We start from the raw sequence: 21,528 nt of genomic DNA, 5'->3' as shown, positions 1-21,528 counted from the left end.
AGCCCCTCAAAAAGGTGAGCCCGAAGGACTGAAAAGAGAGGGAAAGAAGCTCTCCCAAGAGGGGAGCCTGCCTCCCTGAGGGACTGAAAGGAGGGGGAGAAGAACCCCCCCCCCCGAAAGCCGCCTCCTCCTCTCTCGCTCTCTCTCTCTCCCCCGCCTTCGCTCTGCTCTGCCTGGGAACCTCGCCTCGTCCAGCGTTGCCAAGGCGAAAGGAGACACAAAAGGGTTTTTGTCAGCAGCTGCTCGGCGGCTCCCTGGGAAAGCCAAGCCAAAGGGGGGCAGGCAGGCAGGCGAGGGAGGGAGGGGGCGGATGGCGAGCCTGGCCGGGGGAGAAGAAGGAGAAGAAGGAGCCCGCCGCCGTCTCGCCTCTGGCTGCTGCTGCTGCTGCTGCTGCTTCCCTGGCCGCCCCTCTGGGGGGCCGGGGCAGGAGAGGGGGGCATGCTGGCCCTGACATGCGGAGGCGCTGCTCCCGGGGCTCCTCCTCCTCCTCTCTTAGTTACCTGCGCCTCTCCTCCTGCTCCTCCTCCTCCTCCTGCTCCTGCTCCAGACGGCGGGGTCTTCTTCTCCGTCTCGCCCGGTTTGGGGCGTCTGCTTGGCGCGATGTGGATCCCGCTCCTGGCTGCTCTGTCCCTCGGGCTGCTCTCCGTCCAGAAATGCCAGCGGGGTCCTTCTGCTTCGGCCTTGGGGGTCGCCCGGGTCCTCGCAGCCGTGGGCACGGGGTGGTGCCAACGCCGTAAGTTTGCTCTTTTTGTTTGGGTGACGCGTTGTAAGCCGCTTAGAGAGTGCTTAAGACTGGATCTACACTGGAGGAATAACCCGGTTTGGCACCGCTTTAACTCGTTGTCTGGCTCTTTGCTATGGAATTCTAGGAGTTGGAGTTTGTTGTGGGACTCCAACTCCCAGAATTCCATAGCAAAGAGACAAACAACGAGTTAAAGCGGTGCCAAACCGGGTTATTTCTCCAGTGTGGATGCAGCGTCCGAAGCGGTATAGAAATGTAAAGTGTTGTTGCTATTGCTTCCTGGGTTGCTTCGGGTCGTTTCCAAATTATGGACACCGTCAGGTGACACTTGTTGTCATGTGCCTTCGCTTCTGACTTCTGGGCTTTCCCTGAAAAGTGTATTCAGGTAAATGTTTGCCATTGCCATCCTCTGTGGCTGAGAGAGTGTGACTTGCCCAGAGCAGGGATTCGAGCCCTGTCTCCAGAGGCGCAATCCAGCCCTCAAACACTATGCTACGCTTCCTCTCCCTGAGAGCAAAGTCCGTTGAAACACACCTGGACTCAGGCAGATGTTAAGATGCAGGTTAGGACCAATAAGGAGTTATTTTGCGTAACTACCAAGTTCCAATGAGTGGGAGAGGTGAGGGGGCTGATAGCTGGTGCTACTGTATGCATCCTCCAGGGAGGTGATTCTTAAATGGGCAGAATCCTAAAACCATTCTTATGACAGCTGTTAAGCCATTCTTATATTTCTTCCTCACCCTTTGCTTTTGGATTGAATGGCTCCATTATGTCTCAGGCACTTCATCTGGTCCACAGTTTGGGAATACTGTTTTGGATCACAACTCCCAGAATCCCCCAGTGACTATACCGGCTGGGGAAGTTTAAGGGGTTTAGCCCTCCAAAGTAGTTTTCCCAGTTAGTAGTCTCTTAAGAGGAGCTGACCTTCTAATGAGTCAGAGCATTGATTCATCAAGCTCAACATTAGTCTCTACAGTAACTGTCAGCTGCTCTCCAAGGTTTTGTTCAGGTTTCTTTCTCAGAGATGCCAGAGACTGAACCTGGAAACTTTTTCAGGTATTCCATTGTGAGCTGTCACACTTCCTGTGCTTATATTATACTGTATTGTCTATTTGTAATTATTTCCCTGGAGGTGGTAATAAACACAGAAAGTCTAGAATGGCTGTGATATTGTCCCTGCTTACTGCACTTCTGAGCAGCCACTGTATTTTAGTTGAGTTGTCCTGCATGGTACTTTTCTATTCCCATTCCCACAACAGTGTTTCACTCTGTACCCATGCGTTCAGAGGCACTGCTATGTTTAGTGGGTGCCCCAAGCTGCCTAGACTGTGGGGCCCAGACCTGCCATCCTGCTCCTCTGGTACCATGGGAAGAGGAGGTTTATTCTATGGACATCTCTTCACTTTGTTGTTGTCATGTGCCTTCCAAGCTTGTTGCTTGTGGCATCCATAAATTGGCAAGATTTTCAGAGGAGGTTTGCCATTGCTTTCCCCTGAGGCTGAGAGCATGTGACTTGCCCAAGAGGGTTTCATGGCCGAGTTGGGAATCGAACCCTGCTCTCTAGAGTCGTATTCCAACACTCAAACCACTACACCATGCTGGCTCTCTCTTCACTGCATCCAGTGCCACTAGTCACAAAAAAGTTAGATTTTTAGGTGTCATTTCTTCATTGATTTTAGCAGATTCTTGTGAAAGTCCAGCAAGAACAATGGGGCAAAAGAATCTGTGCCAACACAGACAAGCGTAATGAGTTCTTTCAATGGAGAGTACGCAGTTATTCTCACATTGGATGGAGTGAAGCCTAGCAGAGCAGCTATAAACAGGACGAGAGTGTTAGATTTTTCCATTAGATTTATTTAGTTCGTCCCTGAGCCAAAATCTCTGCGAGTTAATGAGCATTTGTTTCACCTTTTCTCTCTCTCTCTCTCTCTCTGCCTGTCCTGAAATAATAATAAAGGAAGCATTGCAATAAAAGCCTGGGTGGAGTGCAGTAGAAATAGTTGTTGCTCTTTCAGTTCCAGAGACAGAAATACGTAGGTGATATTTGAATTGGATCAGGTTTTGCTAACTAGAATGTGCACGCTTTCATGTTACACAGCATTTGTCACTGAGCAGGATGGAAAGGCAAATTGAATCTCAGCAATGCACAGCCCAGGGCTGGTAGTGCATAAAAATGCTCCAGTCGTTTTTAGTGGTTGAAAAGTCACTTTTGATGAGCTAAAACTGCTAGAATTCCCTAGCTAGTGGTGGATTAGACACCTGGATGACCTAAATCACATTTTAGTGGCTCTGTTTGCCAGAGTTATGGTCATTGTGAATTGCACTCTGAAATATTGCTTATCATCTTTTTATAATACATGGATATAATACAGTGGAAAAAGCATGGTCCAGAGTTGCACAGACTGTGAAAAACACCACTTGTATGTTTTTTTTAAATGGTGTGTGTGTGTGTGTGTGTGTGTGTGTGTGTGTTAAACAGCACAGGCAGCCCTATTTACAAGGTGAATTACTGCTCTTGGAGGCTTCCAAGAGAACCCCCACACACACAGACACACACACACTAGAAAAAAGGCAGTGGGAATTTCTGGCTTGCAGAAGAAGCCTTCTGGTCTCACTGTCTTGCCCAGGTGTGAACACAACTTGATTGACCTAGAAAGTCACTGTTTTTTATTCTAATTCTCTTTCTGTGATGTGGAAGGAAAGATTCATTGGGCAAGTGTTGTGAAAATGTGAACATCCCATCTGAAAGTTTGTATGACAGTACTGCATTTGAATACACTCCCCTGAAGGCATGGATGGGAGAGTTTACTCACAGAGTTAAAGGATTATGCCTGTGAGATGCCATTTGAAAGAAGCAGAGATGCTACTGCATACTTAGAGATCCCTTGATTGTACCCATAATTACCTGCTTTCACTACCTTACCTGAGAACAAGTACCCCTCCTGCTTGTTTAGAGACTACAGTACGCATCACCCCATTACTACTGGCTATTCAGGCTAGAGCCGATGGGATTTAGACCATGAGTCATGATTCTGGGAACATTCTACACCTCACAGGCAAGTTCCTGCCTATCCATAGGGTGTATTAATGGGGCAATATATGATACATATATCTAAGGAAGCCTTCCTTAGATATATGTATCAGAACTTGTAAAAATTAAGTTTGGACAACAGCTTCCAGAATCCCACAGCCACCATGGCTACTGCCTGGGGTGTGCTGGAAGCTGTAATCCAGCAAAGGAATTTTCACAGTCTCTGGTCCATATTAGTCTATATAGAAAGATCTGCCTCTCTTGTCTTCCAGTAGCAAGTTGAGGGGTTCTTTGGTGAGCATCATCAAGAAGCTTGGAAAAGTGATTTAAAACCAACAAAAATAAACAAAACTTACAATTTCCAGAAGCTTTGAAGATTCTCTTTCCAGGACTTCATAAGTCATGGACCATGTTTGTCTCCACATGGCTGTCTTCAGTCTTTCAATAGCATGTGCAGAGCACCTATGAAGCTACTATGGAAATGAAAGTGAACACCTCTTGTTGCCCTTAGATATGTATTTATAATGGAATGGAAGTGAAATGGAAAAACAAGTGCCATTCAGGATTTGATTCTAGATGAGCTTGCCAACCTGACCTGTATTACAGAGACCTGGTTGGTTGAGGCTGGGAGTGGTTAATCTCTCTCAACTCTGTCCACCAGGATTCTCTGTGTAGCAGCAGGTGAGACCTAGATGGTAGGGAGGTGGAGTTGCAGTGGTCAATCGTGATTCCATCTCACTGACTAGATGCCCCCTCCCACAATGTGCTGGTTTTGAGTGGGTAGCCAGGACAGAAGAGGGATTCTGTTGGTGTACCGCCCACCCCACTGCTGAACAGTCTCCCTTCCTGATCTAGCTGGGGTGGTCTCTGGGTTGGTGTTGGATTCCCTGTGGCTACTAATGTTGGGGAACTTTGACATCCATGCTGAGACAGCCCTGTCGGAAATAGCTCAGAATGTCATGGCCTCCATCACCAAATTATCCTGAATGGTATCTGGTTCTACACATGCTGCTGGGCACACCCTGGACCTTGTTTTTTGTGCTGGGTGGGGTGATAGTGGTTTTGGTGTGGAGGGACTCTGTTCTGTTGTCATGCATAGAGCTAATGGTTCTGTGATCATAGACAGATCTGGTCAGGTTTCAGGAGGCTTACGGATCCGGATGGATTCCTGGTGGCTCTTGGGTAGTTTCCTGTCACCTTGGCAGGAGATTCTGTTCAAGTTCTGACCAGCTTTTGGAATGGGGAAATGGCCAGAGCAGTGGACACAGTGCTCCTGAGAATCCCCTCTTATGGAGAGGAGCCAAACCAGTCCCTTGGTTCTCCATGGAATTGGTGATGAAGATCTGCTCTGACTTGGATGTTGTAGTGGATAGTTGTCCAGTATTAACAGATACTTTTCAATTCGTGCAGCCTGGTGACATGGACAGGATCCTTGGAGAGGTGAGAGCCACCACATGTGTGTTAGACTGACTGAGTGAGTAAAAGGGGTAGTCAGTGCCTCCCAACAACAATGCAGCATTCCAACTTGCCTAAAGTAGACAGTTATGGGGCCTTTGTTGAAAAAACCATTCCTAATTCTCACTATAATGGATAATTATCAGCAAGTGTCCAACCTACCAGTTTTGGGCAAGGTATTGGAATGTGTGGTGTCTTCCCAACTCCAGAGGTTTCTGGATTAAATGTATTATCTAGATTCATTTCAATCTGGTTTCAGGCCTGGCTACGGAACAGAGACAGCCTTGGTCCCCTTGGTAGATGACCTATGCAGAGAACCAGACAAGGGGGATGTTAGTTGTTAGTTTTGCTGGACCTTTCAATGGCTTTGAATACCATTGACTATGGTATCCTTCTGGGCTGCCTCACTGATCTGGGACTTGGAGGTACTGTTTTACAGTGGCTCCATTCCTTCCTGGAGGGACGAACCCAGAAGTGGTGCTAGGGTACTCCTTCTTAATGACCTGGCCATTGGCCTGTGGGCTCCCTCAGGGTTCTGATTTGTGCCACATAATATTCAACATAAACATGAAACTGCTGGGAGAGGTCATCTGGAATTTTGGGGTGCAGTGCCATCAATACATAGATGACACTCAGCTCTCTTACTCCTTTCCACCTCAGTCAAAGGATAGTCTGTGCAGTTGAGTGAGAGTAGGGCTGACTGCCAGCCAGTGCACTTCTCTGTGTGTGTGTGTGTGTGTCTCCCTCCCTCCTCTCCTTTCTAGAGGAAAGACAGGACACCTAAAACTACTTGGGGCAACACAACGGGGTGGGACAACCTTTTCCTCCAAATTCTCTCTTCACTGACACTACCAACAAAACCCCTACTTGTCTCCAGCCTTTGACTGAGGCAGCTAAAACTTCCTCATGACAACTCCTCTTCCACTGCCCCCACCCTCTCAACTGCTCCTATACCCTTGAACTCAAGTTCCTAAACTTTGTAACTGAAAGGGGGAAAGAAGATACAGATGTTTCTTCACCACCATGCTGCTCTCATGTATGGGTTCAAACTTAGCACCCTTTTATCATGTTCATGACCCCTGAAGCAATGTGTTGGTGTTTGCAAAGTGGTCAGGTACACATTTCTGTGTTAAGTTCTGTGTGGTGGAGAGATCAGAAAGGGCAAGAGAATAAGGGGGGGGGGGGGGACAGGGGGAAGATGCATCCCAGCAAAACCAGCCCTTAAGAAAATGCCACAAACCTAGAAACTCTCTTCATGGTTGCTTGCAAAATAAATGTTTTAACATCCCCCCTCCATATTTATCAGGAGAAGAGACAAAAATGGGAAAAGGAGGGAGGGAAAGAAAGAGTGGGCAGGTGAGGGAGAGACCAGGAGGGCAAGCAACCAAAAGATCTGACAGCTCTCCTCACCACTGACATTAGAAGTATAGAGTTTGGAAGAAAAACTTGGCAGTCACCACTGAAACTCAAGGGCAATTGACTGTGGTTTGCAGAGGATCCGTCATGCTTTGCACTTCTACCAGCACACTTGTTGTTGTTATATTATTTGGGTTTTAAATCTTGAGTGAAGTTTGGGGACGGGGGGAATTGTCCATGGCAACAAAAATATTTAAAGGGAATCCCTGGTAAAGAAAAAGTTAAGAACCACTGTACTATAGGTATATAGAGTTTGCAATAGGATAGGTCATTGCAAATTGCAGGAGACCAGATAAGATGGAGAAGAGAAAGGGACCTATTTTTGTGCTTTCTACTTTATGCATTAATTAATATTGGAATAGTCCCCAGAAAGCAGAAACTCTTTTAATGAAGGACCCTGCATTCATAATAATAAAGTTTGCAGGCTTGTGGTCAGGATTTTTTGAGTGGGTGGCACATAAGCAAAACACTTGGAATTAGTTGTGTAAGTAGTCCTGGTTCCCCCTCCCCCCATGACATCTAATTAGGGGAGACTTTGATGAGCAACCAGCAATTACTTCACAGAAATGAAATGATGCAAAACCTTCGGAAATGAAAATAAAACTAGTGCTTTGCTCATTGCAGTGAGCTACAGGTCAAGGCTAATGAGATAATTTATTTCAATAAATCAGAAGGTGCTGTTTGATATTACTTTCCCTATATCACCTCTTCTGTTCATGTGGCTTTCACGCATATTTTGATGTGTATTGTTTACCAATAAACTGATAATCAAAGGGCTACATAACTAATTCCAAAACCTATTTATTTGTATAAGTAATTGGATAGTGCACAGTTTAACATACTAAATATAAATGGGTTGTTCCTAAACTTCATGCTCCCCCATATGAACAAGCATCACCAAGTCTCTTTCTGTCAAGATCTGGCTCACTATGTTCATGAAAAGATTTGAAGCAAATACACTTGTCCTGCACGTATGTAATTTTAGCCATTTATGCCTGTTTATCTTATCCCCATATTAAAGGAAGGCAAGGCTGCTCACTTTAATTGGGATGAAATGGCAAAAACAATATTACAGAAGTATTCTAACACTAAGGATCTGCTGAATGCTGATAAAATAGACCAGATTTCCTGCCTGGTGACAAAGGATCCCTTGTTCTGTGACATTAACCCAAAGATCATTGTAGTTAAGTTAAGCCAACTGAAACAAATACCTGATGTTAAGATGAGAACACTAGATAGAAAAATCTGCCAACACAAGTTCACAAAACAATTTGGCTTCTGTTTTATTAAAAAAATAAAAATTTGAAGAATCTATTGATTGAAATACACTTTAATAAGCAAAAATAGGTAAGGTTGCATTGTTGCATTGTTTTGATGTGCACTGTGAGATTAGTGACTATGGTAGAAGTGGGGTTTTATATCTATAATAATGAGTATGTTTGTCTGTCTATGACAGCATAATTCTTTGGAAAATGGTGCCCAATGACTCAGCACCAAGTTTCAAATAAAAATCCCAGACCAAGAGTGTGGGGTCACTAGAAGCAAATGGGGTGGGGTGGGGTGGCTCTCTTGTCTTCACTCTCGTCACAAGACCTACCTCCTCTCACTCCCACCACCCATGTTGATCATAAGCACATTCACTTTCCACCATACAATCCACACTGTCACTCAGGCCATGTCCACATGGGCCAAATAACACAGCCTCCACCCATCCTCCCAGCATGTATGAAAGATGCAGGCCCAGTCCTTGGTTCTGATGACATACACCCTGGATGACATACACCCAGTTCAGCACTGAACCTACCATATTCTCCCAGAATTTTTTTTTTTAAATCTCACCTTTTGCTCCTGTTACTCCAGACCTCTCTACAGCAACAGTGGATGGCTTTGTATTACTTGTCCTGCTGTGTCCGCCACTGCCACCGCCATTGTGGGTCACTCACTCTGAGGTCAAAAGGAAGTACCCAACCATGTCACCAATGCTATGCACCTTGTTCTGGCCTCAGAGTGAGTGACTTGTGGTGATGGCAGCAGCAGGTGGCATAGTAGGACATGCATGCAAACAGCTGCGTGGCTTTGCAACAGAGAGTCCAAGGTAATGGGGGGACATCAGGGCAGCTTTGGGGCCAGAATACTCTGGATTTCTCTTGGCGTTTCTGACCCATGCAGACCCAGCCTCCATCTTCAAACAGAACCCTCACCCATCTTCAAACAGAACCATCAGCATTGTGGCACATGTCACCCAAAAAGAAGACCACTCTTGAGCTATTAGGTTATCTAGAAAACATGACATGAGGCAGCTCTTTTAGGCAGTATTATGAGAGATAGGGGAAAATTGGGAAAGAAGCAAGGGCTGAGGTACTGCTGCTTAGAGCTCTAAAGCCAGAAAAATGGGACAGGACTGTCTGAGATACTACTAGTACGATTTCTAAGATAAAAGAGAAGAGAGGCATGAAAAAAGGAAGATCCCAGGTCCCTTTGTGGGATACTAGTTATGAATTCAGGCAGCAGTAGATATACTTCAGCTAATACCTGTATAGTCACACACACTTGATCTTAGCCAAAACGCTGAGAAGCAATAGTCATGAGCGGGCCAAACATGAACTATTGGCTGTTTTGGTGCATTATTTGATCTTTATTAAATTTCACTAAACTTGATAAAGGATTTGTTTCATACACTAAGCAGTTCAAATCCTACTGTTTGACAGAAAGATTTTGTGTGTGGCATCCCAGTGTTTGAGATGAATGAAACAGGAAACACACAAAAGTATCTGCACTTGTTTTTATCATTGTGGCACTCATTGCCAAGCAAATGGGCCAGATCTATTGCACCATGTTCTCAGAATTAATGCCACCTATGGAGGCACAGCCAAGATCACTTAACTTGCAAAAGGTTTAGGAAACAAGTTTCTCTTGTTGAGCACCAGTTAAGAATTGGGAGCTAAATAGGTCAAGTTTGTTGGGGGAGGGAAGCCTTAAAACTCAATGAATGAATGGCCACAAGTGTTTAAAGCAGTGAGATTTTGCACTGGCTGTTGAAGAATGCATTCAAGCAGGTGTTCTTCCTGGCTATTTTTCCTGGTATGAGCAGTATAATCAAGCTATTTAGAGCAAACCTATTGCAGCCCCTAGCTACCTTTTATCTGTCTCCCCAAGGGCATGTTTTGTTTCAGTCAAACGAAAGCGAAACACTTTTAAGTGGATGTATGGGGCAGCTGAAAAGCATAAACTACCACCAATATGTTGCTCAAGTATTGTTCTTGAAGTGCTTTTAAATATTTACTCTATTCTAAATCATATTCTAAAGACTGTAACTCATCTTTCTTCCATTGTGTACATTGTTGTGTACATTGTTTTTCTCATTCTCTGATTTATTCTCACAACTACCCTATGCAGTTGAAAAATACTATCTCATAGCCACCTATGAATTTCTTGGCTCAGCAGGTGACAAGTCCTGGCCACCATGAACTACTTTGCCATATTGGCTTTTTTGTGAGGCTTGTCACAGCAGATCCTACTGTCCTTTAGGCTCAAGAGAAAATGCTTCAGATTGCATCATTTCATTACTTGTGTTAATTACGTTTCTAAGATATTCTAAAAGACCTCCTAGCAATTGCTTTAAATGGGAACTTCTGGGAAGAGGTTTTCTCTATAGCATTGGTTACCAAAATGAAACATGTCCCCCTCTTTCTAGTATGTTCTAGATATGTTTCATTTTTGGTGGTAAGTTATTTTTTGGTGGGCAAGTGATAGTATTAATTTTTCTTTCTCTCATTTTGGATGTATGGTTCAGAATGGTCAGCATTCAGACAGCTTTGTGATTACTTTGTGAAGAGCCCTCTCTCCAGTCCATCTGCCTTGGTCCGGGCATCAGAGGGAGAGAAGAACCACTGGATTTCATCCCTTTCCGCACCACCATTCCCTTCTCCTTTTGTGTTGTGTCTTTTTTGATTGTAAGCCTGAGGGCAGGGAACCATCTAATTTAAATAAGAATTGTAAGCTGCTCTGATAGCCTTTAGGGCTGAAGGGCGGGATAAAAATACCATAAATAATAATAATAATAATAATAATAATAATAATACTTTCCCTGAAGTCCTAAAGTAAAGCAATGAAGCAAAGAGGATGACCTTTTCTTTTTCTTCCCCCTTTTTGTCTTGTCTATCCACCAATGTTGCAATTTAAAGAATACTTAGTAGTATGTCTCACTGCCATATGTAGGGTTTACTGCTAAGTAAATTTGATTGGAATCAGTGAAACATTTAAGGCAGACTCCCAGAATGAAGAGAAACTATTTTTGCCATGGTTATATTTTAGATCTGGTTCACATATAACAACCTTGGCTTCCTAAACTATAGAGTATTTGGCCTGAATATTTATCTCTCCCACCCCCACCCCAGCACATAGATCCTGGTTAAAGTAATCCAAGTTTGATACAGCTTTACTGATGGTGATTTGAAACCTTTGTTTGATCTTGTTTTCATAGCATAGTTATTAAACCAAAATTAAACTGATTTTCTGTTTTGGATATAAAACAAAACAGTGGCTTAGTTTAACAGGACCAAAACTTTAAGGAGTTTACAGATGGCAGAGGTTGGGAAAGTTATGTGTGGAATATAGGTCTCAAAATTCTTCAGACAGCATGGCAACTAGAATTTGGGATCGGTAGCTCAAAAATAACTTTGCAAGCTCTGGGAAATTATCCAAATGTAGCTCACACAAGGACATGGCTGAATATTAATATAAAAATAGGTGGGTCTTATATTCAGATTATATTCCCCACTCCCAATAATGATCTCAGTGAGTCCCTCCTTCCCATCTCTCTACAGATCCATACATCTACCACAGTTACCTTTTAGAAGTTTACTTCCCCTACTCCATCAACCTAGCTTTCTTCCCACCCACCAGCTGTAAGAACATACTTTCTGACACTGACACTCAAAGACAAAAATGAGTTCTAGTATTTTTCCTGACCACTGCTATTTTTTTAAAAATGCCCTTGCTAAAAAGGTTTTCAAAACAAGAATTAGGAATCAGGAAGGTTTATCCTTAAAGGCAAAGAAAGTCAATAAAGTAATGAGTAAACCCAAGAGAAGTAAAAGATGTATCATAGACAGAAAACCACACTTGCAAAATGAAAAGGAAAGCAAACAGTGGAAGGGTGTTGAAAGGTGAAATGGCTAAGCTGCCTTATACTGAATGATGACCTCCCTCTCCTTCAGATGAGTTCATGCATTTATAGTTTTAAATATAGGAAATGACACATGCATATGAGCACTGGGGTCTTATTTCCAGCAACACATATAATAGCATTGCACTGTTGAAAAACTTATCTATGGTGACTAACATTAATGCTGGGAAGAAATGGAGGTGGGGGAGGGGGCAAAATTGATGCCTTTTTATGCTTGGAGCAGACTGTCTTCTGTGACACTGCAGGGCCGCCTACCACCAATTGTCAGGAAAAAGCGAGGGCAGGTAAAGACAGTATCATGCTGAGCTGGGTTTCTGTTGTATCAAATGTATGGCTTTTAGTGTGGTCATGGAGTTTGTAATGCAGCTGTAGCCACTTGGAGGATGCAGGCTAAAAGTGGTATATAAATCTACTAAATCTTCTAATTTTATTATAGGGAAATTCAGGCTGCAGTTCTAACAATAAGCAAGGAACTGTTTCCTTGGACATGTCTATACTGGCGGCTTAATCCAGGGCCCATCCAGAACATTATTTCTTCTTCGTGGTCTCTGCGAATCATACAAATGGGTTTCACTGCGCCTGCGCAGTGCTGCTCGGAACCTTCTGGAATCACTGGGCAGAGTTTTACTCTGCAACATATTGAAACTTTTTGGCGGTAACTCCGCCCACCCGTTATAAGGCCCCTGCCTTCCCGCTCTTTTCCCCAGTTCCTTTTTTCCGCCGCGCTAGCTGCTTCAGAGGAACTTTCGCTTGCTTTGCTTGCTTGGAATCACTTTCGTTTTTGACCATTCTTTGTCTCCCGCCCCTGGTAACTTCGGACCTTCGGACTGCTGACTTTGTTTTCGGATCTCCCATCGACTTGGCGACTTTGAAATGCCTGCGGCTTTCAAGAAGTGCGACATTTGCAAGGGCAAGATGCCCGTTCAGGACCCGCACTCCACCTGCTTGCTTTGCCTTGGTCCAAGCCACGATCCCAAGGCCTGCGCACTCTGCAGATCCCTCTCTTCCCAGGCCCGGAAAAACCGTGAGTCCCGGCTTACTTCGGCGATTGCCCTGGGGAAATTGCAAGAAAGGGGTCCGCGGTCTTCTTCTGTCCCGCCTCTGCCGCCCCCCGCTTCATCTTCTCGGGCAAGTGTCTCCAGCGTGGGATCGGGGAGAACCGCCGTCCCCAGCGTGGTGTGCGTCCCGGCCGGGACTCCTTCCACCACCTCCGATGTGGCCCGTGGCTCCAAACCGCCCAGTGCCACCGACAAACCCTCCAAGCGCCCCCATAAGCCATCGGGGACTGAGGGTACCGAACGGGCCTCCAAGCCAAAGGAGGGATCGGAGGGCCCCCGTTCCAAGGAGGCTCCCAAACCGGAGGTCCATCTCGCCTCGCCTTCGTCCTCCAAGGCATCCAAGGGATCACGGCATCCGATGCCTACCGAGCATACCGAACCGGTGCAAGGAACAAGGTCCCCGAGGCCTTCGTCATCGACACCGACTGCTGTCCTCCTGGACCTCCCGGACAACCCTTTCTTCCCACCGGAGGAGACTCCCAAGCCTGGGAAGAAAAGGCACCATGACAAGGTTGACCGTGATCCGGCCCCTAAAAAGGCCAAGCCCTCCAAGGATCGGCCCACCACCGACCCGCCGAGGGCAAAGGACAAGGAGCGCTCCCACTCCAGACAGGCCCGCGCCTCCGCCTTGCCAGCTCCATACCAGGAGCCGAAGCCGGTAGACCAGGGGACCCCTGTTACATCCCTGCCTCCCCCGGCCTTGGACTTCATCCACGGGACGGATGACGCCCCTCGCTCTCCTGATCATCGGTCTCCTTCCCATCCGGCGACCGATGATGAAGGTCACTCGGCTCACATACAGGGGATCCCGGACCTCTTCTACGACGTGCAGTCGCGCCGCTACTACATGTCGGTGCCGGAGGACAGAGCCCTGAGGGAGTTCACCAGACTGAACCCCCACCCCGTAGACCGAGCCGACCCGGCCAGATCGGTTCCCACCGTGTCGGTCTACGAGAGGACATCATCGCCGCCCCGTAGACGCGAGAGGTCGCCGTCTCCACTCCGTACTCGTGAGAGGTCGCCGTCCTCAACCCGCAGACGCTCCCGATCGTCACTGGACTTCGTCCGCCCGAGATCCCAGGTCAGGGTGACGGACCCCCTCTCCTCCGACCTGGATTCTGAGGACGAACCGCTGCCACCTTCGGAGGCACCCTCGGACGAGGATGTCCTCTCAGGTTCGGCCTCCCCTCAGAGGATGCACAACCCAGGGCCGTCTTCGCCGTCTGACGACGTCAGGGCCTTCACAGAGCACGTGGTCAGGATGTCACGGGCCCTCGACATCGAGCTCGCAGCCGCGGAGGACGACGCAGAGGACCCTGTCGAGCGTAGGGTGCATGGACGGGTCCCCACTCCGCCATGCCTTCCTCTCCTCCCCTCTCTCCAGACCATCGTAAAAAGGTCCTGGGATGCTCCGGCCGCCCTATCGGCACCCTCCCGCAAGGTCCAATCCCTCTACAGGGTCGCCCCGGCGAGTTGCTCCTGGTTGGCAGAACATCCCAGACCAAACTCGGCCATTGTGGAGGGGGCCCAGCACAGCTTCGTTCCGAAGCAGGCTACTTCCCCTGTCGACAAAGAGGCAAAGAAGATCGATGGACTGGCAAAAAAGGCTTACTCGGCTTCGGCTCTTGGGGTCAAGGCCGCCAACTACACCGCCTGCATGGGGGCCTACATTCAAACCCTCATGGAACGGATCTCTCCCATGGTTCCGGACGTCCCAGATGACATCCAGAGGCAGCTGGTGGAGATCAGAGACGAGGCGCACTCCATCGGAAGCTGGCTAATCACCACTTCCAGGAACATGGCGGACTGCTCCGGGAGGTCCATGTCAGCTGCCATGGCTCTTCGGCGCCACGCGTGGCTCAGGGCCTCTGACCTCAACCCGACGGTTAGAGCGGCCATTGAGGACATGCCGCTTGACGGGACCGGCCTCTTCCACGCCGAGACCGACGACCGCCTGAACCGCAAGTTCAGGATGAAGGCGGCGGCGAAGAAGCACGGCATGTCCTCAGCACCGGCTTCTCCGTTCCGGAAGCGACAGCGCCCGTGGCAGCCGCAAGGTCAGTCACAAGGGATCTTCTCCCGGGACCGACAGCCCCAGCACCAAGGCTCTCAGAGACAGCGCTTCCCTTCGCAGTCTTCCTCCTCCTCTGGCCGTCGCACCTTCCCGCCTCGGTACCGCAAGTCCCGCCGGCAGGATACCGACCAGGGGAAGAAGAGAGCCTGAAAGGACGCAGCGCGCTTCGTCTCCCCTTCACCCCTCTTCTTTTTGGACATCTTGAGGCCCTATTTTAACACCTGGGCCTCTATAACATCGGACTCGTGGGTTCTTAACATCGTCCGTAGGGGTTATGCCCTCGAGTTCCAAGAGCTCCCTCCAACTGGAGCCTTCATGTCCACTCCCCCCTCGGACACCCTTCTCGACGAAGTGCGCACCTTGCTTTGTAAGGGGGCAATCTCCCCTTTACCGCCCGACCAACATCCTCGGGCCTTTTTCTCCAGGTACTTCACCGTACCTAAAGCTGATGGGGGCGTTAGGCCCATCCTGGACTTGAGACAAGTGAACTTGTTTTTGAACTACCGTCGCTTCCGAATGGTAACCTTGGCCTCCATTCTGCCTCTCCTCCACCAGGGCCTGTGGTTCGCGACTGTCGACCTGAAGGACGCCTATTTCCACATCGGGATCCGAGAATCCCACCGGAGATTCCTCGCCTTCGCTGTCGGCTCCGACTCGTACCACTACAACGTGCTCCCGTTCGGCTTGGCCACGGCCCCACGAGTCTTCACGAAGTGCATGGCGCCGGTGGTGGCATACCTTCATCAGAAGGGCTTCATGGTTTTTCCCTACCTGGACGACTGGCTGTTTGCAGCCGAATCCCAGGAAGAGCTGCACGAGGCAGTCTCATTCGCCTTACACCTCTTCGACTCCCTTGGGCTGGTTGTCAACAGGGAAAAGTCCCACTTCACGCCGACCAGACAGGTCAAGTTCATCGGGGCCATCCTCGACTCCGAGAGCTGCCTAGCCTTCCTCCCTCCGGACCGGTTTCAGGCCCTGGCTACATCCCTCAGGCCGTGCATCTTACACAGAAGGATAAGAGCCAGAGACGTCCAAGTCGCCCTGGGCCACATGGCATCGACGACATTCGTCACCCCCTGGGCAAGACTGCGTCTTCGTCCTCTCCAATCCTGGTTCCTCTCCGTCTTCTCTCCGTTCACGGACCCACCTTCAAAGTGGCTCACGGTACCCAGACCTATAGCCGCTTCCCTCAGATGGTGGCTAGACGGCTCCAACGTCTGCACCGGGATGCCTTTCCATCAGCCTCAGTCACAGCTGACGCTGACAACCGATGCATCCCTGGAGGGATGGGGCGCCCACCTGCTCGACCTTGTCGTCAAGGACAGGTGGTCCGCACAAGACAAGCTCCTCCACATCAACGCTTTGGAGATGCTCGCAGTGGAGAAGGCTTTGAGGGCATTCGAGTTTGCTGTCTCAGGAAGAGTGGTCCTCCTGAGGACGGACAACACCACCGTAATGTACTACATCAACAAGCAAGGTGGTACCAAGTCCAGGACCCTGCTCGACCTCACCCTCCGCATCTGGAACTGGTGTATCCAAAGACGTGTCCTCCTCCAGGCGATTCACCTTCCCGGAGAGGACAACGAGCTGGCAGACCGCCTCAGCAGATCTCCATCGGTGTGCCACGAGTGGAGGCTCCATCCCGAGACGGTCAGCGACCTCTTCGATCGGTGGGGAACCCCCCGGATCGACCTCTTCGCGACCAGCTGGAACAGCCACTGTCCCCAGTTCTGCTCCAGGAAGCGATTCGACGGATCCCTTGGAGACGCATTCGCTTTCCTCTGGACGGGGGAGCTCCTCTACGCCTTCCCTCCGTTCCCTCTCATCGTCAGGGTGGTGTCCAAAATGGCAACGGACCGCTCGCAGGCGATCCTGATCACCCCGTGGTGGCCGAGACAACCGTGGTTCGCATCCCTTCTCCACCTCTCCGGGAGATGCTTCCTCCGTCTCAACCCGCGTCCGGACCTGCTCTCGATCCAGGACGGACGAATTCTCCACCCGGACATCGAGAGCCTGCCGCTGGTGGCCTGGAAGATCCGGCCCTGACCGCCTTGCCGGAATCGGTTAGGACGGTGATCCTGGCTGCCAGAAAACCTTCCACCCAGCGTTCTTATGCCCTGAAATGGAGGAGATTTTGCCTCTTCCTTGACCAGAAGGGCTTGTCTCCTACACAGGTTTCCACTCCAGTGGTGCTAGAGTTTTTGATGGCGCTTTTGGACGGAGGGCTGTCCCTCACATCCATCAAAGGCTACCTTTCTGCCATTTGTGCAAAATATCAGTTCGGGGGGAGGGTGTCTTTCTTTAAGGATCCCTTGGTGAAGGGCTTTCTGAAGGGTTGTGCCAACCTATATCCTCCTGTGTCGGTACCAACACCGGCTTGGAGTTTGGAGTCGGTATTGTCCGCTCTCCAATCCAAGCCTTTTGAACCCATGGCCTCAGCGGACTTGAGACTGTTGACTTGGAAAACCGCTTTCCTTGTGGCCATCACCTCTGCCCGCCGTGCGGGCGAACTCTGTGCCTTAAGGAGGGACGAACCATTCCTGAGGTTCCACAAGGACAAGGTAGTCCTCCGTATGGACATCACCTTCTTGCCAAAGGTGGTGTCTGCTTTCCACATGTGCCAGGACATTGTGTTGCCCACTCTAGCATCCGATCCGACATCGGATGAGGAGCGACGCCTACACTCCCTTGATGTCAGGAGAGCGCTGGCGTTTTACCTGGACAGAACTGCTGCCTCCAGCCGGTCCGAGAGACTCTTTCAATGCTACTCGGAACCGAAGAAGGGGTTGCCCGTGTCTACGCAGAGGTTCTCCAAATGGGTGGCCAGTACCATCCACCTCTGCTATGAACTGCTGGGCAAACCTCTCCCTGGCAGGGTTCGGTCACATTCCACAAGAGCTGTGGCGGCATCCTCAGCATTCCTGTCTGGGATTCCTCTGGAGGATGTCTGTAAGGCTGCTGTCTGGTCCCAACCTCTCACTTTTATTAAACATTACAGGTTGGACACCAGGGCCATCCGAGACGCAGCTTTCGGGAGGGCTGTGTTGGTCTCAGGGTTGCATTGATTGCACTACTGATGTATTTGTGTTATACAGTTTACACTGTTTATACTGTTGAATGTTGATTTGCACAACTTCTATGGGATCGGTCTTGCATGACCTCTGCTCCCTTCTCAGGTTTAGCAAAGTTGTTGCTAATTTATCTGTGCATGAACAAAAGACTGACTCTTTATGGTTCAGGATGTTTATTTGTAATAAATATACCTTTGGTTTACCATAGCTTTGGTCTCAGGACACTCCCTCCGCCGCAGACCTTAGCTTGTCAGTCTAAACCCATTTGTATGATTCGCAGAGACCACGAAGAAGAAGGACAGGTTGCTTACCTGTAACAGTATTTCTTCGAGTGGTCATCTGCGAATACATACAAATCCCACCCGTCCGTCCCCTCAGTGTCCTGCTCTCATTGGCTCTCTCCATCGCCTGCTTGGCGGAAAAATTGCGGAACTGGGGAAAAGAGCGGGAAGGCAGGGGCCTTATAACGGGTGGGCGGAGTTACCGCCAAAAAGTTTCAATATGTTGCAGAGTAAAACTCTGCCCAGTGATTCCAGTAGGTTCCGAGCAGCACTGCGCAGGCGCAGTGAAACCCATTTGTATGTATTCGCAGATGACCACTCGAAGAAATACTGTTACAGGTAAGCAACCTGTCCTTCTCAGACTGGCCTCATAACAATCATAGTGACCACACACACTGGGACAAATCTGATGTGATTCTGCATCGTTGTGCACATGAGCCAGCTGGGCCTGCATTGCATCAGTTCCACTAGCCTGTCCCCTTCATTGCTGCCGCTAACGCTGCCACTTCCTCATGGGCAGGATGTCCCTGCGAGATCTTGCCGGTGTGCCATTGCTGCTGCAGAGGTCAGAATGGGGCACCTTGTCATGTGATCAACAAGGAGGAGGTCACTCTACCCCCGCTCCTCATTGACTGCAGGGGTGCCTCGTTTTGACCTCAGCAGAAGTGATGGCACACTGGACAGGCTTGACATTGAACCACTGACTATGAGTAAACAGCTGCAGTGATTCCAAAAACATGCCATCCTCTTTCCCCACATTGTTCAGTGTTGGGTAGGGGAATGGTATGTCTCTTGGCATGTGGATAGTAGATTGAACTCAGTTTGACTCAATTGGACCCAATCCAACTGTCCACATGCCATAAGAACCTAAGGTCACTCCAGGGTTTCTGGGAAACACTGGGCTTTCCCCACAAATTTGATTAGTTTGGAGCAAAGTTTGGTTAAGGGTCAGAAATCATGGTATCTCCCCAGAAGTAGCCGTATGTCATGACGACTGCCAGCACCAGCTTTGGTGTGAGTTTGGCGTCTTTCCCAAGTGTAGACAAGCTCTGTCTCCACTGAGTAGATAAAAGGGCTCACCTCTGTAATGTTAATCCCCCCTCCCAGTTTTCTTATGGATTTTATTGTATAAAGTATGTATCAAATACATAAAAGCAAATTAGAAGTGCCAGGCTGATGTCAATTGAATTATTATTGACTGACAACCTACTACTTCATTTGTAGGCTTGTAAATTGTATATAGATGTAATGTGAACTGATACAGACAGGCCAAAATAAAGCTGCTTCAGGTCACTTTGGAGGTATGGTGTTTCAATGATGCATGCGTCCCAAGAGTCCAGAAGCCGCACCAAAGCCACCTCAAAAGTGACCTGAAGCAGCTTTATTTTGGTCTGTCTGTATAGGGCCAAAGTTTATCTCAGGGGTGGCAACTCTTTGGCCTCCCAAATGTTTTGATCCACAGTTTTCATAACCCCTAATCATTGCCCATTCTGCCTGGGTCTTCTGGAGTCAAAGTGCAAAACATATAGAGGATAAAGGGCTCCCTATTTTTGTGATTCATGTTTAGTACTACAGGAAAAGTATGCCCTCCCTCCCTGTACATCTGCAAGGAAGAGTTCAGACACATTCATTTCTTGTTTTCAGTTAATTGCAATTTATTAAAGTGTCCAAACTTTTGCAAACTGTGATATGGTTTGTGGGAATTAGTCAGGATTGTACATGGCTCAGACACATCATATTTAAAACGAACCACAGTTTATCTGATTTAAGCCATTTCAAGGACTTGTGGTTAGTTAAATCCATTTTCTTCCTCTTGACTGAACCACAGATGTAAGTAGAATGTCTTAGCTGAAGGCCTATTCAGACTCATCCCCATAACATAGTACTGAGGTTAAAGAAGAGCTCTTCAGGATCAAACTGAAGGGCTGTCTAGCTTCCAGTTTCCTCTAGTGGCCATCTACATGCCTAATGAAAAAGCAATTTAAAAAATGTGTTAGTCTGTCCGAGAGCTTGCTAAATTTCCTTTTTGGACCACAACTCTGAGAATTGCCAAGCCAGCATGGTCTGCAGCCACCACACTTTCAAAGGAAAAAAATGTTTCCAAGTTTTTCTCTGTCCCTCCACCACCAGCCCTTTGCATTAGTTTGTGCACCTGCAAGAGGCTCATAGCAGGTTGCCAGAGAAGTGATAAAGCACTCTTTAACTCTTCCAGCAGCTTGATTATTTTCCTGGATGAAATTAATTCCACATAGTCTATGACAGGTGCTTTTAAAAAAGTGAAAATAAAAAAGTTGAATATAAATTACCTGAAGTTATTTTTACATTTTCCCTTCGAGTCTTGTCAAAAGGTGCCATGTTAGCTGTGATAACTTAATTGGTTTATTAATAGGTCATCCTGCTAAAGCTGTTAACACATAGTCTGGAAACTGGATTGTATACAGATAGTGAAACCAATTTATAATAGGGAGACCATCTTGTAAATGTCTAATTGTGCTATCATGAGAACTCTGGACCAAATCCCAACTAGAACAGATACACTGAAATCAATGGGACTTATGTAAATAGTAATTACATCTCCTATTAACTCTAGTTGTGGCTACAATTCGATTTAGTCCTTTAAAAATATTGATACAAAGTATGTATAAATATAAGACAAAGTATATACTTGAATAATGTGTTCATCAAAAGAGAGAAGCGAGGAAAAAGAAAAATGCAAGACTAACAAACACATGATCACAAACTCATAAGGGAATCTGACTTTACTTGAACTTTCAGTAATGCAGTTTAATTATTACAAGATTTCATTACAAAAAATGTGTTAAGCTGTAGGAGTACAAATTTCAAGTTTCTGGGATCTACTTTGATTTTCTTTGTAAAAACTGATAGATCCATCATCCAGAGCCAGCTGCAAAAGCCTTAAATAATTCTGATCCCTGGAATTTGAGTATTGAAAGTTATGTAAACTCATTTTTCCACATAAAAATCTATTATTACTACCTCACTACCACCACATTCTTTATATATGCAGTACAATTTAGGACAGGGAGGAGTCAGTTATATTGTTATTCCATTGTTTAAACAATCCTTGTTGGTCTACTCCAGATTATAAAGACCTTTCCCAGATAGATTATGATCTACCTTTTACATTAAAGCTGCTGTGACTGCAAGAGCCGATAAATGGATAAATAATATAGGCCTGTGATAAAAATCAT

At 47.6% G+C, this 21,528-nt stretch overlaps 1 protein-coding gene across 1 annotated transcript in view; it reads left to right on the top strand.

Moving 5' to 3' along the window:
- The first annotated feature begins 318 nt into the window (after nucleotides 1-318).
- The window catches only part of LOC149309823 (integrin beta-8-like), a 68,438-nt gene continuing 47,228 nt past the window's right edge, over nucleotides 319-21,528 (top strand). The window contains exon 1 of the mRNA XM_089533106.1: nucleotides 319-733. Within this exon, the coding sequence (XP_089389232.1) occupies nucleotides 439-733 (295 nt within the window). The 5' untranslated portion in view covers nucleotides 319-438. The remainder of the gene's footprint in view (nucleotides 734-21,528) is intronic.

This window comes from Sceloporus occidentalis, unplaced genomic scaffold (assembly GCF_023333645.1).
Source record: "Sceloporus occidentalis isolate IW3139 unplaced genomic scaffold, rSceOcc1.0.p SCAF_7, whole genome shotgun sequence".
NCBI lineage: Eukaryota > Metazoa > Chordata > Lepidosauria > Squamata > Phrynosomatidae > Sceloporus > Sceloporus occidentalis.
This window is presented reverse-complemented; position numbering and strand designations above follow the sequence as displayed.